This window comes from Anopheles gambiae, chromosome 3, assembly GCF_943734735.2.
Source record: "Anopheles gambiae chromosome 3, idAnoGambNW_F1_1, whole genome shotgun sequence".
Lineage (NCBI taxonomy): Eukaryota > Metazoa > Arthropoda > Insecta > Diptera > Culicidae > Anopheles > Anopheles gambiae.
In genome coordinates, this window is record NC_064602.1 from 93,473,051 (window position 1) to 93,485,899 (window position 12,849).

Sequence of the window (12,849 nt, forward strand, 5' to 3'; positions counted from 1 at the left end):
TTAAACTTTAAAAAATAGAAATTTTATCCGTATGTCGACTCGTTTGGTCGACTCGGTTTGACAGCCAGCTGTCATGCAACAAACGTACACAAACATTATTCGGTTGTTTACGTTCCTAGCGCTTGGTTGCGCGCTTTCGGGTTTCTTTTGTGAAAAATTATAGATATAGTAAAATATCACGAGTACCATGTCATCTAAACATGATGTATGTGAAGCTACATATATGCGTTATAAAAAATAATCTAATTATGCAACCATATTAACTCCTCATTTGCAGTTAAACATCGAAGACCTGCTGTCCGGCTTTGACTCGATGAAGCTTTCCGCCCTGAGGAATGCTGCCAAACTGTCGCCACTAATCAAGGAACGCACAATCGGGCCGGACTGTGCCGATCTTTCGAGGAGGGAAGTTTCCATTACGATCCTTCCGGCGGCCGTGGATAGCAATGATACAACCAAAGAGAACGACCCCAACGTTTCGAACGAAGGTCCAAGCTCGATCCATGGTACACCCAAATCGGATGAGAAAAAGAAGAGTGCCCCCGTTACACCACAGTTCACCGCCATAAAGCATTCCGATCCGGCGGATTGTACCGCGGTCCAGTCCAAGCTGCACCAGCAGGAGCTCGAGCGGCAACGGTTGGCCAGCGTCCAGAAGGCGCTCGCCGAGCGGCACAACAAAATCCGCCTTGCCGACGAGCAGCGGGAAGCACAGCTTGCCAAAAGCCTGCACGAGGCCAGCCTCAATGTCGCCCGCAAGGTGCAAGACTCGGAGCAGCGGCTGTTGCACGCGGTCCGGGAGCAGGAAAAGTTGGCCCAGGCAGCGGCTGCCCAACGGCAGGCCCAGATGGAGGAGGAAAACAAAAGACTGAACGACATCCAGGCACAGCTGAAGCGACGACAGGAGGAGATGCGAAGAAAGGCGCAGCTCATCGAGACGGTACGCCAGTCGATCGGGCAGTTCCGCGTGGGCACGGAAACGTTCACCAAAGCGCTGACGGTTATCGGTGTGCAGCATGCGACCAAGTTTACGAACCAGAAAAAGGCGATCCGTGCACTGCAGAAGGATTTCGAGCAGCTGCTGCAGGGCATCAATGCCAACCAGGAGGTTAGTCAGGTGGAGGTCGATCAGGCGGCCGATTACTGCAGGCAGCTCGATCAGGTGAACGTGGAGGTGACGGAAATACTGGCCCAAATCGAAGCAAGCCAAAAGCAGCAGCAAGAGCAACTGCAGCAGCAGCAACTACAGCAGCAACAGCAGCAGCAACAGCAGCAGCAACAAGAGCAGGAACAGGCAAAGGTGGCAGAAGCACCTGCTCCAGCCGCTCAGCAGCCAGCCGTTCAGCAGGCAGACTCAAAACCAACCGACAGCACGGACGGGTCCAGTGCGGCAGTACCAGCAGATCCAACCGCACAGGCAGTAGACAACGAACCTTTCTTCCAACCAGTCTCGCCCGAATGTTTACAGTTCTACAACGAAATCAAGAGTTTCTACGAGCAGCACCAGACGGCAGTGAAGCAGCTGATGGACGATCCGTCCATGAAAACGTACCGGTTCAACTGCCAGAAAGCGATCAACGTGCCGGTCAATGCAATATCGGCCGTCAATCGGGAACACTTTATCGACAAGTACAGCAAGCTGGCGGCCCTGCTGAGTGGACAGAACGTAAAAGCGGGCGACGGAATGGTGTCGATCAATGGGCACCCGCTCGGGCGGACGTACTGTACGATGCTACTGGCCAAGAAGTTTGTGGTAAGATGCTTTTAAAGGTGTTTGATTTCCAAAAGACCCTTTTAAATATCTTTCTCCTTTCCCCTTTCAGAGCCAAGCGGACACGAGCATCTCGAGCAACGCGAGTGCCGCCTTCCCGGTGGCAGCCATTGCCGTCGCGCTCTGGCAACGGTTCCCCGACTTTGGTCGGTTCTTCCTCGCCTACCTGCACCGCGAATGTCCGTACCTGGTGCCCTACTATCTGCCCCAGCATGAGGGCCAAAGTCAGGAAGAGTTCCTGAAAACGCTTGGCTACCGATTCGCCGACGGTGGCGTGCTGGAAAAGCAAGACCAGTACCTGAAGCGCATGTCCGGTCTGGCCCGGCTGTATGCCGCCGTCATCGTGACCGTACCGCGCAAGGACGATCCGACGCCCCATCCGCACGGGCTCGAGTACGGGTGGCGCTGGCTGACCAACATACTGAACCGCTTCCCCCAGCCCGACATCTGCGCCACGCTGATAGCGGAATTTCTGCAGACGGCCGGTTCGGAGCTGCATGCCGCATACGGGAAGCAGTTCCTCAAGGTGCTGCGCGTTCTGCAGGGAGATTACATGAGTGCGCTGAACCGTATCGATACCGGTGGGCCGAAGGCACGGTTGGAGGGACTGATAGCGAAAATTTTAACCGAAGGCCGCATCGAACGGCCGGAGGGTATAATGAGCGTAAATTTTTGGTAAAACCTGAATCGCAAAATGGTCGGCTGGTTTCTTTCGGCCTTTTTTATGATTATAGGTAGAAAAGATCGTTTTAATTTCTTCTGTTATTATAAACCATTTTGTATTACGCTTTTCGTTTCCACTTTTTTGATCTAGTATATGCATTAGCGTTTCCCTTGCCCCATTTTGTAGCACTTTATGTGTTTTCTCCCCGCTTGCACGATGCCAAGGGAAGGCCGATCGGGTAGTAAACTAGGTGGTAGGGAATTTACTAAACAAAACGAAACAAGAAAAAAACCTTCTGTCTGCTAACCCGTGACCCTTTCGCTATGCAAATCGGAAATCACGGGTCATGCTTTCATCTAGTTTTGCTTTAGTACGAACAGAAACAGAGCGAGACTTATTATTGCGACGTAGGTAGGTTGGGAGATGGTAGGTCCAGTTTGAGGGGGTTTTAGTCGTATTAGCAGGAGAACATTACGCAGCCAATGCTTCCAGCTCGCGCTCCACAATCTTCCGGTACTCGTCGAATCCGCCCTCGATACTCTTGACCGTACCGCCGCCACAAACCCACAGCTCCTTGCAAATCATGCGAATCAGCCGTTCGTCGTGAGACACGAGTATAACTCCACCCTGCGAAAAAGAAAACCGAAACCGCGTGCGTGAATGTGTGTGTGTGTTGTAAAAAAGAAAATTGTAATTATTCTTAAAGCGCAAAGCGAAATAAAAATAGCACATTAATATGCAAACCGGGCCATCCCCCTGCACTTACGGTGTACTTGTTGATTGCTTTGCCGAGCGCCTCGATCGTTTCGATGTCGAGATGGTTGGTCGGTTCGTCCAGCACGAGGAAGTTCGGCCGGCCCATGCACATCTTGGCGAACGCGACGCGCGACTTCTGCCCTCCGGACAGGCTGGCGACGACCTGCAGCGCCAGATCGCCCGACACGCCGAAGCTGCCGAGCACGCGCCGATACTCTTCGATCGGTTTGCCCGGGTACGCGTTCTGCAGCAGCTCCACGCTGTTCACCGTCATGTCGAGCTGGTCGACGTGGTGCTGGGAGAAGTAGCCGAGCCGAAGGCCACGATGCATGTGCACCAGCCCGCCGGTCGGTTGCAGCAGGCCGACCACGATTTTCAGCAGCGTCGTCTTACCGGCACCGTTTTCACCGACCTAAAAAAGTTACGGAATTATCGGCTTTGTGTTGCCTTTCCCTGGATCATCCGTTCTACTCACGATACATATCCTCGAGTCGAGATTAGCACCCAAATTGACGCTGGTAAATATCACCTTGTCCGCGCTGTATTTAAACTGCACCTCGTTCAGCGTCATCACCGGGGGATTGAGCGGTTCCACCTCGGGGAACTTCAGCGTCACCTCGATCTCCTTCTCGACCGGTTTCAGCTCGGGCCTAAAACGCAAACGAACAGTGTCCGTTTAATAAACAATGTCAACACGCCTTATAAACTCCAACTTACAGCTTTTCCAGCATCTTAATCTTCGATTGTACGCTCGCCGCTCGGTTCGCATTGTAGCGGAACCGGTCGATAAACTCCTGCACGTGGTTCCGGTGGGCCAGCTGTGCCTCGTACTCGCGCCGCTGCGCCTTGTGCCGCTCGGTGCGCGTCTTGTCGAACTGCTCGTAGTTACCCTTGAACGTTTCGATGCGCATCGAGTGCAGGTACAGGATGTCGGTCGGCACGGTGTCGAGGAAGTTCCGGTCGTGCGACACGACCAGCAGCGTCGTGGGCCAGTTCTGCAGATAGTTCTCCAGCCAGATGATTGCCTTGATGTCCAACATGTTCGTCGGTTCGTCGAGCAGCAGCAGCTCGGGCTTGGAGAAGAGGGCCCGGGCGAGCGCGAGTCGCATACGCCACCCACCCGAGAAAGTGCGGGTCGCACGGGCCTGCATCTCCTTCGTGAAGCCCAATCCGTTCAGGATGATGGAGGCACGGGCCGGCGCTTTGTCCGCCTCGATCGTCTGCAGCTGATTGTACACCTCGGACAGCTCGTTGCCAAGGTTGGCGTCGGTCGAACCGGCCGCTATCTGCGCGTTTAGGTCCCGCTCGCGCTGCAACAGCTCCGTCCGCACCGTGTCGACCTCGAGCACGCTGTCCAGGGCAGTCGTATCGTCGCCCACCACCTCCTGCTCGACGTGCAGCACCGAGATGTGGCTGGGGATTTGCAGCTGCTTGCCGGAAATCATCTTCAGCAGCGTCGTCTTGCCCAGCCCGTTCCGCCCGACGAACCCGTACCGCCGGCCGGAAGCCAGCAGCAAATCAGCGTTCTGCAGCAGCGTCTTGTCGCCGAACGACACGTCGAAGTTGTCGATCCGTATGTCCATCGACCGGTTCGTGCCCTTCGATTCCATTTTGTTGTCCTTCTTGCTGATCACCTGCGAGGCGGTGGCCGTCTGCAGGACCGGCGCCGTCGCTGCGGTGGCCGCCGCCGCCGCCTTCACCTCCTGCCGCTTCTCCAGCTTCTGCTGGCGCTTCGCTTCCGCCTTTTCCAGCTTTTTGCTGTCCACCTTCAGGCTGTCGTCCCGCTGCACCACCCAGATGCTCTGTATGTCGTCGTTCGCGATCTCCTGCGTGGCCGCCATCTCGCCCAGATTGATCGGGGCGGACAGAATCTTCTTGTGCTTGGGACCACCGCCGCCACCGCCACCACCTCCTCCACCACCACCGCCACCATCGCCCTCCCCGTCCCCATTCTCACCGAGCGAGCCGTTCGAGGGCTTTAGCAGCCGCAGAAATTTGTCGCAAATCTCGCGCACATCGTCCTCGGACTTGTCCTGTGCCACCTCGTGCAGTATCTCGCCGACCGCTTCGTACACCTCCTCGCCGTTCTCGAACTCGTCCGCGCTGCTCTGCAGGACGGTTTCCACGTACGACAGCAGCTCGCCATCGATCGACGGGAACTCTCGCTTCAGCACGGCCGTACACGCTGCTGCCGACATCGCGCTTGGCTGGTGATGGCGTGTGCTTCGTTGGCAAGCACTGACCACCAGGAGAAAGTGTGCCGGAGGGTGTCGTGGGACGTCGGACGGATCACACGGGGGGCAACCAGCGGACAGCTCTCTCTGTCCGAGGACGATGGCGGAGAGCTGGGAGACGCTTCTGTTCGCCGGCTAGATGCGGTATCGCGATGGAATGCACCACTCGTGGAAGGATTTGGTGAAAAGTGCTTTGTTTTTCCCTGTCGGGTGATTCCTCCTGCGCCGATGACAGCCGCACCAATCGCGGTCCCGTAACAATTGTTTTCCGGACTACAGTCTGTTCCCGAGTTACGCGGTTCTCGACTTACGCGGATTCGGAGATACGCGGTTTACTAAATTTGACAGATTAAATGTCAAATCAGTACGATTTGCTTCAAGTTCGTTGTAAAATGCATTTTTGCTAACTAATTGAAACCGCTTAAAAGCCATAAATATTACAATTTTCTGCACGAATCATATCAAATAAATCATAATATGTATAAAAGTACTAAGTTAAATCAAAAACTCAGAGTAATCAATTGTATTTTAGTCAAAACATGTAAAATTCGACTTACGCGGATATTCGAGTTAGGGCGGTGGCAACGCTTTTTCGCATGCGATTTTATCGGATGGCCTGTCAAATTTATGTATGGGATTTGACAGATAACGTCGGACGACGAAATCGCACGTCCGACGTTATCTGTCAAATCCCATATAAATCTCGTCCGATAAAATCGCATCCGATGAGCGTTGCCACCGCCCTTACGCGGATTCGTCGGGAACGCAGAAACCGCGTAACTCGGGAACAGACTGTACGTGCGCGCTGAACGTGTGTGTGCGTGTTTTGCAATTTTTGACGTTGACGGTTTGACAGCCGGAGGCCACGGTTGATAGAGATATTTCAAAATCGTGCGATGGTGGCGGTTTCACGGAGGAAATCAGATAGATATTTAGAAGAAATGAATGAAGTAGCAGCCAAAAAAGTGCCTTAAATTGATAAGGATTATTTTTTGCAATATTTCACCCCAAACACAACAAAAAAAACGTACTTTGAGCAACGCCAAACCGATCAAATGTCGATCAACCTTGCCGAAGCAATGCGAAACCGTCTCCCTCCACCAAATCCGCTTTATCCGTGTATGATCGAGAGGGGCTCAGATTGTTCCGTGTTGTTGTGCTCGCTGGTTGTGGCTGGCGTCGAAGAAACTAACAAGTGTTTTCAGTCGAAAAAAAAAGCAACAGTAAAGCTGACCGTCCCCGTGGCCCCGTTATCAGCGTTAGTACGAGTGATCAATCAATTGCGGGTGCGAAAATAGTACGTGACGGTACCGATATCGCACATATTCGTTTCCCACCTCTCTATCTCTCATTCAACCCACGTAAATAGCCAAAACGATAAGATAAAACCGGAGTGCTTTTCGGTGCACAAAACGGGAAGAGCTCCAGCACGAGTCACCGGTAAGAAATGTCAGCAAGGGTCTGTTGTTTCGTGATGTTTAGTTTACGCGTTTAGGCAGTTTTGCAGTTCTGGCAAGGGGAGGGCTTAAAAGTGAAGTGCGCTGCGCGAAGAAACGACCGAGAAGAATAAAACCTCATGAGAGAGACGGTGAGACAGTGTCGAGCTGTGCGCCGCTGGCTTGGCTGCAGCACCACCGTGTAAAGTGAAAGGTCAATGCAAGTAAAGGGAGCCTTTCTGTGCCTTGTGTGGGCTCGTGGGCCTTAGCTACTTTACGACCAACATCACCATCACCGCTCACATTCATGCTACCCTTACATTAAACCTTTTCAGTTCTAACTCTAAGTCGGCACAAAAGCCTTTACGGGATCGTAACAGCGTCAAGCGTCTCCCTGTGCGTGCGCGGAATTTGGCCCACGGTGAGGCGCAGCGTTGTTTGCGGGCTGTGGCTTTGTTTTTGTGCGGAATTTCCCCGTGGTTACTGGTTTATGTGTTTATGTCTTTTACCCCCAGTCGCGGTTCGTTTTGTGTTTAACCCTTTAAGTCTTTTGGGGCTAAAAGCGCAAAACAACCAAGCGCCCTTCCCAAATGCTTCCCTCCCCCTGGTTGCTATTGCTTGTCGTCGTCGGTTACCAGGGCAACGGAAAAAGCGCGTGAAGAATGTGTGAAGAAAGTAGCCCGGTTGCGACACAGCAACAACACAGCCGTATTGCGTTGAGTTTGCTGCATTCCGCCCGTTAGTGTAAAGGTTCGGTTCTCGGTTTCGGAAGGAAAAGGTGTGGAATTTGTTACTTACCACGGAGAGCAGTGTGTGGCCGTGCCCCGCTTGTGTGTGTGTGTGTGTGTGTGTGTTTTTTGTGTGACGAGAATGCTAGAGCAAAACCCCCGGTGTGTGAGACCTCCCGAGCCCAAACGGTTTGAAGGGCGTGAATAATAAATTACAGAAGAGTTCAGCCGCAAGGAAAGACTCCTCGTTTGCAATGTGTGTGTGTGTGTTTGTTTGTGTGCCTTAACAGTTAAATCGCGATAAAAATTCAGCCCTACTTTAAAGTGCTTTCCATGTGTGTGTGTGTGTATGTGTGTGTTTTGAGTGTTGGGCTGTGTAATTAAATTATCGAGCGAGATTGATGATCTTTCCCCACCACCTGGTGGAAGTTGCACAAGGGAAAAGGGAAGGGTGCGGTGAGACAGTTTTCTGTTCAAATCTGGTTGAAGGTGGGTACCGTTAGCAACCATAATCCGAACATGGCAGGCATGGCTGATTGTGTGTGTGTGTGTAGTTTTGTTTGGAGAAACCCCTGAAGCAAAGGGCGCACCGATCTCGATAAAGAAGTCATCCGAAGATCAAGCTCCACACTCTCTAATAAGGTATGTAAAAGAATGCTCTGTTATAGTTAAATCATTTTTCATGTCTTGTCGAGTTCATCTGTGCTTCATTACTCTACCGAATGTCAGCAAATAAACAAAAAAAGGTCAAAAATCACTGATCGTCATTTAACAACAAAAGACACATTTCTAGCCATCTTAAGGGTCAATCTTGCTCTCCTTCCTCTCGCGTCGTAAACTTTCCGCGCTGGAGAAGAAAAGTGGCGGAATTTGTTATGTTTATTCCCCTTCTCCATCCTGTGGGGCACGAGATGATGCTGGTTTCCGTTTTCCGTTGTCAGCTCGCCTGTTTTCTCACCCCTGCCTCACCCATGTGGGAAAACATTAATTCGTCAACTTGTGGCGGTCTGTTGAAAGCTTTGCCCCACCCTCCCCTAAAACATGACAATAACCCCAAGGGGAAGGGGGAGTGTCAAGCTTTTTGTTGTTGTTGTTGTTGTTGTTGTTGGAGTGTCGTTTGTTGAAACATAAAACAAAAATTAAGACACCAAATTAAGCCAAACGCGGGTGAAAGGTATTTTATGAATCATTAATTTTGAAGCAGCCAGGAAAAGAGCTGTAGAATAGCCAAAAGGTAACACACACACACACACACACACACCCAAGATTTGTGCTAAACAATTCCAGCTCATACCTCGGGTGACCCACTTAGCATTAATCTGGATCTTGATTTTGTATGTCTAGAGCGCGCGTTTTTTTGCGCACGTTTTCCGTGTGACCGTTGCGAATGTTGAGCTTTCGGCGCTAAGCTGCTGATAGTGTCATCATATTTGTCATCAGCAAACGTCCAGCTATGGAGATACGGAAAGAGATAAGCGCATTCTTAGAGCGATAGTTATCTATTAGCTATCTTTTAACCCAAACCAATGTAATCTATTTCTTTGATGAGCAACAAATTGTAACAGCAATCACTGCAAATTCAAGCTCAAATATCGGAGTTCAAAGAAATGTCCTCATTAGCTAATGGAACAATTTGTTTTGGTATAAAAAAGTGCTTCACACACACACACACACACACGCTGGAGGAGTAATCAATTTGCCATCAAATTTAGATTAAAATATTTTCCTTCGCCTTTCTCTATTCGCTTTTCAATTCGATATTTCACATCGCGCTCAGTCAAATGTAATATCCATTTCCGCTTGACGCAGAAGTAGTAGCTCATTTGCCTTACCTTGCTTACCTTCCAGCCATTAAGCTGCGTGATTACACATGTTTATGCAGAATTCATTTGCCTACCGGCACGATGGGCAATATGAGCAAAGGGGGGGTAAACAGAGTAAAGAAAATCGAGCAAAATAGAGCAATCACATGAAAGTAGATTAATCAAAATTGGTTCCAGTGTGTGCCCTCGGTACCAAGATGATGGGTGTATGCTGCACGGACTCATAGGCACCATAATGAGGGAGAGAAGGAATTTGATTTGAATGTTCATAAAAGAATTTGGAAGGTTTTACTTTCTACCGGTACACAGGGGGGGGGGGGGGGGTGCCCTTAACGTAGTTTCCGTAACGAGTGTGGCAGTCATTTTCAAATTTAATTTTAATTACACCCCTTCAGTTCAATGTTAGCTAGCATAGTAGAGGATGCCCACTGGTGCTTTGGTTACGGCTGGCTTGCAAGCGAGAGAGGGTCCAGTTACAGGTTCCGAACAGCCATGCGTGTGAGTGTGTGTGTTCTTGCGCAAAAAGGTGAAGCGGCGGGGTCGCACATGGCAAGATGCATTCGTCGGATGGGCAAGCAGGTGGTGGGCGATGGTTTCATGCTTCGCAAAGCGCATCGCCGTTGCCCGCTGCTGCATCATACAATGAGAGAGGGTGGACAGGTGAGGTGGACATGGCCGATGTTTCGAGTGCTCCCCCAAATCGAGAAGAGGAATTGTTTTTGTTCGTCCGGTCGCTCCCGGTGGTTCTTCCCTTTTGGGAAAGTCTCGGTTGGTCAAGTCCCGGGGGACTACTCTCGTGATGGTCAAATCAGCTTCATTTACTGTCCCCTCGTTGGAATGTGACTCGGGGAGCCATTATTTGTGAAGGTGTGCGTGTTTGTTTTTTATTTTTATTCTGTTTTTCTTCACACTCGGGAATGGGGAACAAGGGAACGGACTCTCTCCTTTGGGGAAACATGCTTCACAATGAAAGGGTCTTATTTAAAATGTATGTGTTGTGTGTTGCAAGTGTTGCATAATGACTCTAGAGTTTTAACATCGTTGATTTAAATGGGTGTGGGTTTATATACGTCACATGAAACATCTTAAATTATTATGAGCTGTATTATTTACTAATTCGAGTTGGAATGAGATTTGAACTGTGATCAAGTGTGATGTGTAGCCTCGCGTTGACAATTAGACTATGGAGTCGTATGGTCTCTATTGGGCAAAATCCGGCTTTTATTCTCTTGTTTTATTACGCTTTGCTGAGACCTGAATGAGATGGTTTATTCCATATTAGCACTTTAAGGGTTAATCAATAATGCATTCCTGCTCTCTCTCCCTATCAAAACAAGACCATTCAATGCTACACTAAAAAAAAGCTTTCCTTTTGCTCGATTCCTTTCCCGGGTTTGACTACTGCCGCTAAGTGACTGCGTACTGGGCCGTTCCCGCTGCACACATGCAGAAAGGAAAAAGGGAACCAGAAAGTGGAAATAAGAGCACATTCAGCAAAAACAGTCTGCTGGCGAGACGCCGACCGCCTTGCCCCAGTGCAGTGAAAAGAAAGCAAATCGAGTCTGGCTGAATGTCTGAACCGATGGTAAGCGGCGTTTCATGTGCTCTCCCGGGCTGCCGTGTGTTTTTCCTAGATGTCGAGAGAAACAACCTTTTCCGGAGACATGTGGAGGGAGAATCGTGCTAGGAATTTTAAAACAGCACACTAATGTTATCGTTACAGCCTGCGAATCTGTCTGCGAACGGAACAGTAATAAATGAATTAACTCTTCGTGATCAGGAGCTCAGACTACCTCAGACAAGGCTTAGATCCAATGGAACTAAGCTTGAAAGTTTGACGTGAATCGGCCACATTTAGTTTAGTTTCTAACTCGATAATTCAAACATGCTCTCAAGCCGGTGGTGGTTGGATTCCCCAACCGGTAACATACACTAACACACCTTGAACCGCGGTCACTTCAAACCAGCCGTGTGTGGTGGTGTTGCGTGTGTGATGATGTTATTCGTACAATGATCCGGATTCGTTTGTGCAAGCCGCACTGCGCGCACGTTGGCTTCATTGTAGCGTCCCGAAGGGTTGCTGTTGTTGCAGAACACAAAAAAACCACAAAAACATGTTTCACATACACACACTTACGCATACCAGCATAAAACAAGACTGACCAGACGGTGGCCCCAGAGCATGCATACATTGGCCGTGCTCATTCGCCCCGACAAGACAAGGTACAGTAGGGGGGTAACAGGCAAAACATGTGGAACGGGAGGGGTGGCATTAAAAATGGTAAAAAATTCGCGAATTTGCGCAACAACGCTCGGGTCTTGTCTCCGGGCGGGTCTCTTCCCTCCGTTCGGTTGGGCTCAAAACAGTTCCGAACAAAAACACGTTTTGCCACCTCGTGCTTTTGAATCTCTCGCGCTGTGTTCACAAACAGCCATCATCGTCATCATCATCGTCGTGCTATCGTGATCCTTCTGCTCTTGATCACATCTAGGTTTTATGACCTTGTGTCTGTGTCTATCGCCGTGGAGTTGGGTGTATTGCAATGAGCGAAAAAAAAACCGCTCCACCACCGTCGAGCCACACCAACCGTAACGGAACTGGCTTGTTGGCGAAATTCAAAACTAGCCTACCACGCCCCGTCCCAGACCCCGTCCGACCTCGTGGCAGAGCGGTGGGGGGTGGTGGTCGTGGCCTCTCATCATGCATGCATGTTCCCGCTTTTGCACAAACAAGCCTCCCGAGATGCGCGCACATAAAAATCGTCATCAGCCCAGTCTCTGCGCTCGCTGATCCGGCTTGCCTGCTTTTCCCTTCGGTTGCGGAGTGTTCTTCTGCTTCTTCTTCGTGTCGGATGTTTTGCAGCGCTTGTTTTACCGGTTCGTTCCGGAGATGCGATCGTGGTGTCCCAGTTTTTTCATGCCCTTACTCTCTGCTCCTCTATCCGCTTCTCTGTCCGATGAAAAGATGTAGCAGGTATAGTGCGTTTCCCTTTTTCAGGGCTTTTTGTTCTTTGCCAAGTTTGGTTAGTGTTTTATCTGTTATGCAAAGCTTATATGCGTTTTATGATATGTATAGAGCTTGAGTGATTGTTATCTCGATTGATTAATTTGGTAATTTTTACATAGATTTGTTTTTTATAACGCACTGTACATTCCACAGGTACATACACATGCTGGCCAGCCAGGGGCTTGGTTCTTTATTTCCCAAAACGACCACAACTCTCGAGATGATCATGATGATGCTTCTCTGCTACGGCAGCTCTCTCTCACGAGACTTGCTTGCGGTCAAGTATTCTTTTCTGCCCGTTTTACACTTTGAACTTCTCATTCCCATGGTTTATTTTTTTGGGAAGTTTTACTCAATTTATCATTCTGCTTTACTTCTCCGATTTTCATGTCCGCATTGTCCACTTTCTTTGCTTTGAAATGTGTTCTTA

The 12,849-nt window shown here is 50.0% G+C and overlaps 3 protein-coding genes across 12 annotated transcripts in view; 2 read left to right on the top strand and 1 right to left on the bottom strand.

Annotated features, from left to right (window-relative positions):
* The first annotated feature begins 93 nt into the window (after positions 1-93).
* LOC1280670 (mRNA export factor Gle1) lies at positions 94-3,178 on the top strand. The gene is made up of 3 exons (XM_061655433.1): positions 94-205; positions 278-1,753; positions 1,824-3,178. Exons 1-3 carry the CDS (start codon positions 188-190, stop codon positions 2,448-2,450), a joined length of 2,121 nt encoding a protein of 706 aa, XP_061511417.1. The 5' UTR covers positions 94-187; the 3' UTR covers positions 2,451-3,178.
* Positions 2,525-5,698, bottom strand: LOC1280669 (ATP-binding cassette sub-family F member 3). The gene is made up of 4 exons (XM_320530.5): positions 3,909-5,698; positions 3,667-3,841; positions 3,202-3,603; positions 2,525-3,062 (listed from the first exon to the last, which is right to left on the bottom strand). Exons 1-4 carry the CDS (start codon positions 5,387-5,389, stop codon positions 2,907-2,909), a joined length of 2,214 nt encoding a protein of 737 aa, XP_320530.5. The 5' UTR covers positions 5,390-5,698; the 3' UTR covers positions 2,525-2,906.
* An 835-nt stretch (positions 5,699-6,533) lies between these two features.
* The window catches only part of LOC1280667 (protein phosphatase 1 regulatory subunit 12B), a 76,717-nt gene continuing 70,401 nt past the window's right edge, over positions 6,534-12,849 (top strand). For 3 of the 10 annotated variants that reach the window (XM_061654040.1, XM_061654056.1, XM_061654062.1), the window contains exon 1: positions 6,569-6,865. The gene's annotated coding sequence lies outside the window, so the exon portion shown is untranslated. Of the gene's footprint in view, positions 6,866-12,849 lie in introns of all 10 variants that reach the window. The other 7 variants (XM_061654048.1, XM_061654053.1, XM_061654059.1 and 4 more) reach the window with 6 other exon arrangements.

Excerpts from the sequence above, each read along its gene's own strand:
- LOC1280670 (XM_061655433.1), top strand. Across the intron at positions 1,754-1,823 it reads TACTGGCCAAGAAGTTTGTG|AGCCAAGCGGACACGAGCAT; the intron begins GTAAGATGCTTT and ends TTCCCCTTTCAG.
- LOC1280669 (XM_320530.5), bottom strand. The coding sequence starts at position 5,389 with ATGTCGGCAGCAGCGTGTACGGCCGTGCTGAAGCGAGAGTTCCCGTCG. Across the intron at positions 3,604-3,666 it reads TCGACTCGAGGATATGTATC|GTCGGTGAAAACGGTGCCGG; the intron begins GTGAGTAGAACG and ends TAACTTTTTTAG. Across the intron at positions 3,063-3,201 it reads AAGCAATCAACAAGTACACC|GGTGGAGTTATACTCGTGTC; the intron begins GTAAGTGCAGGG and ends TCTTTTTCGCAG.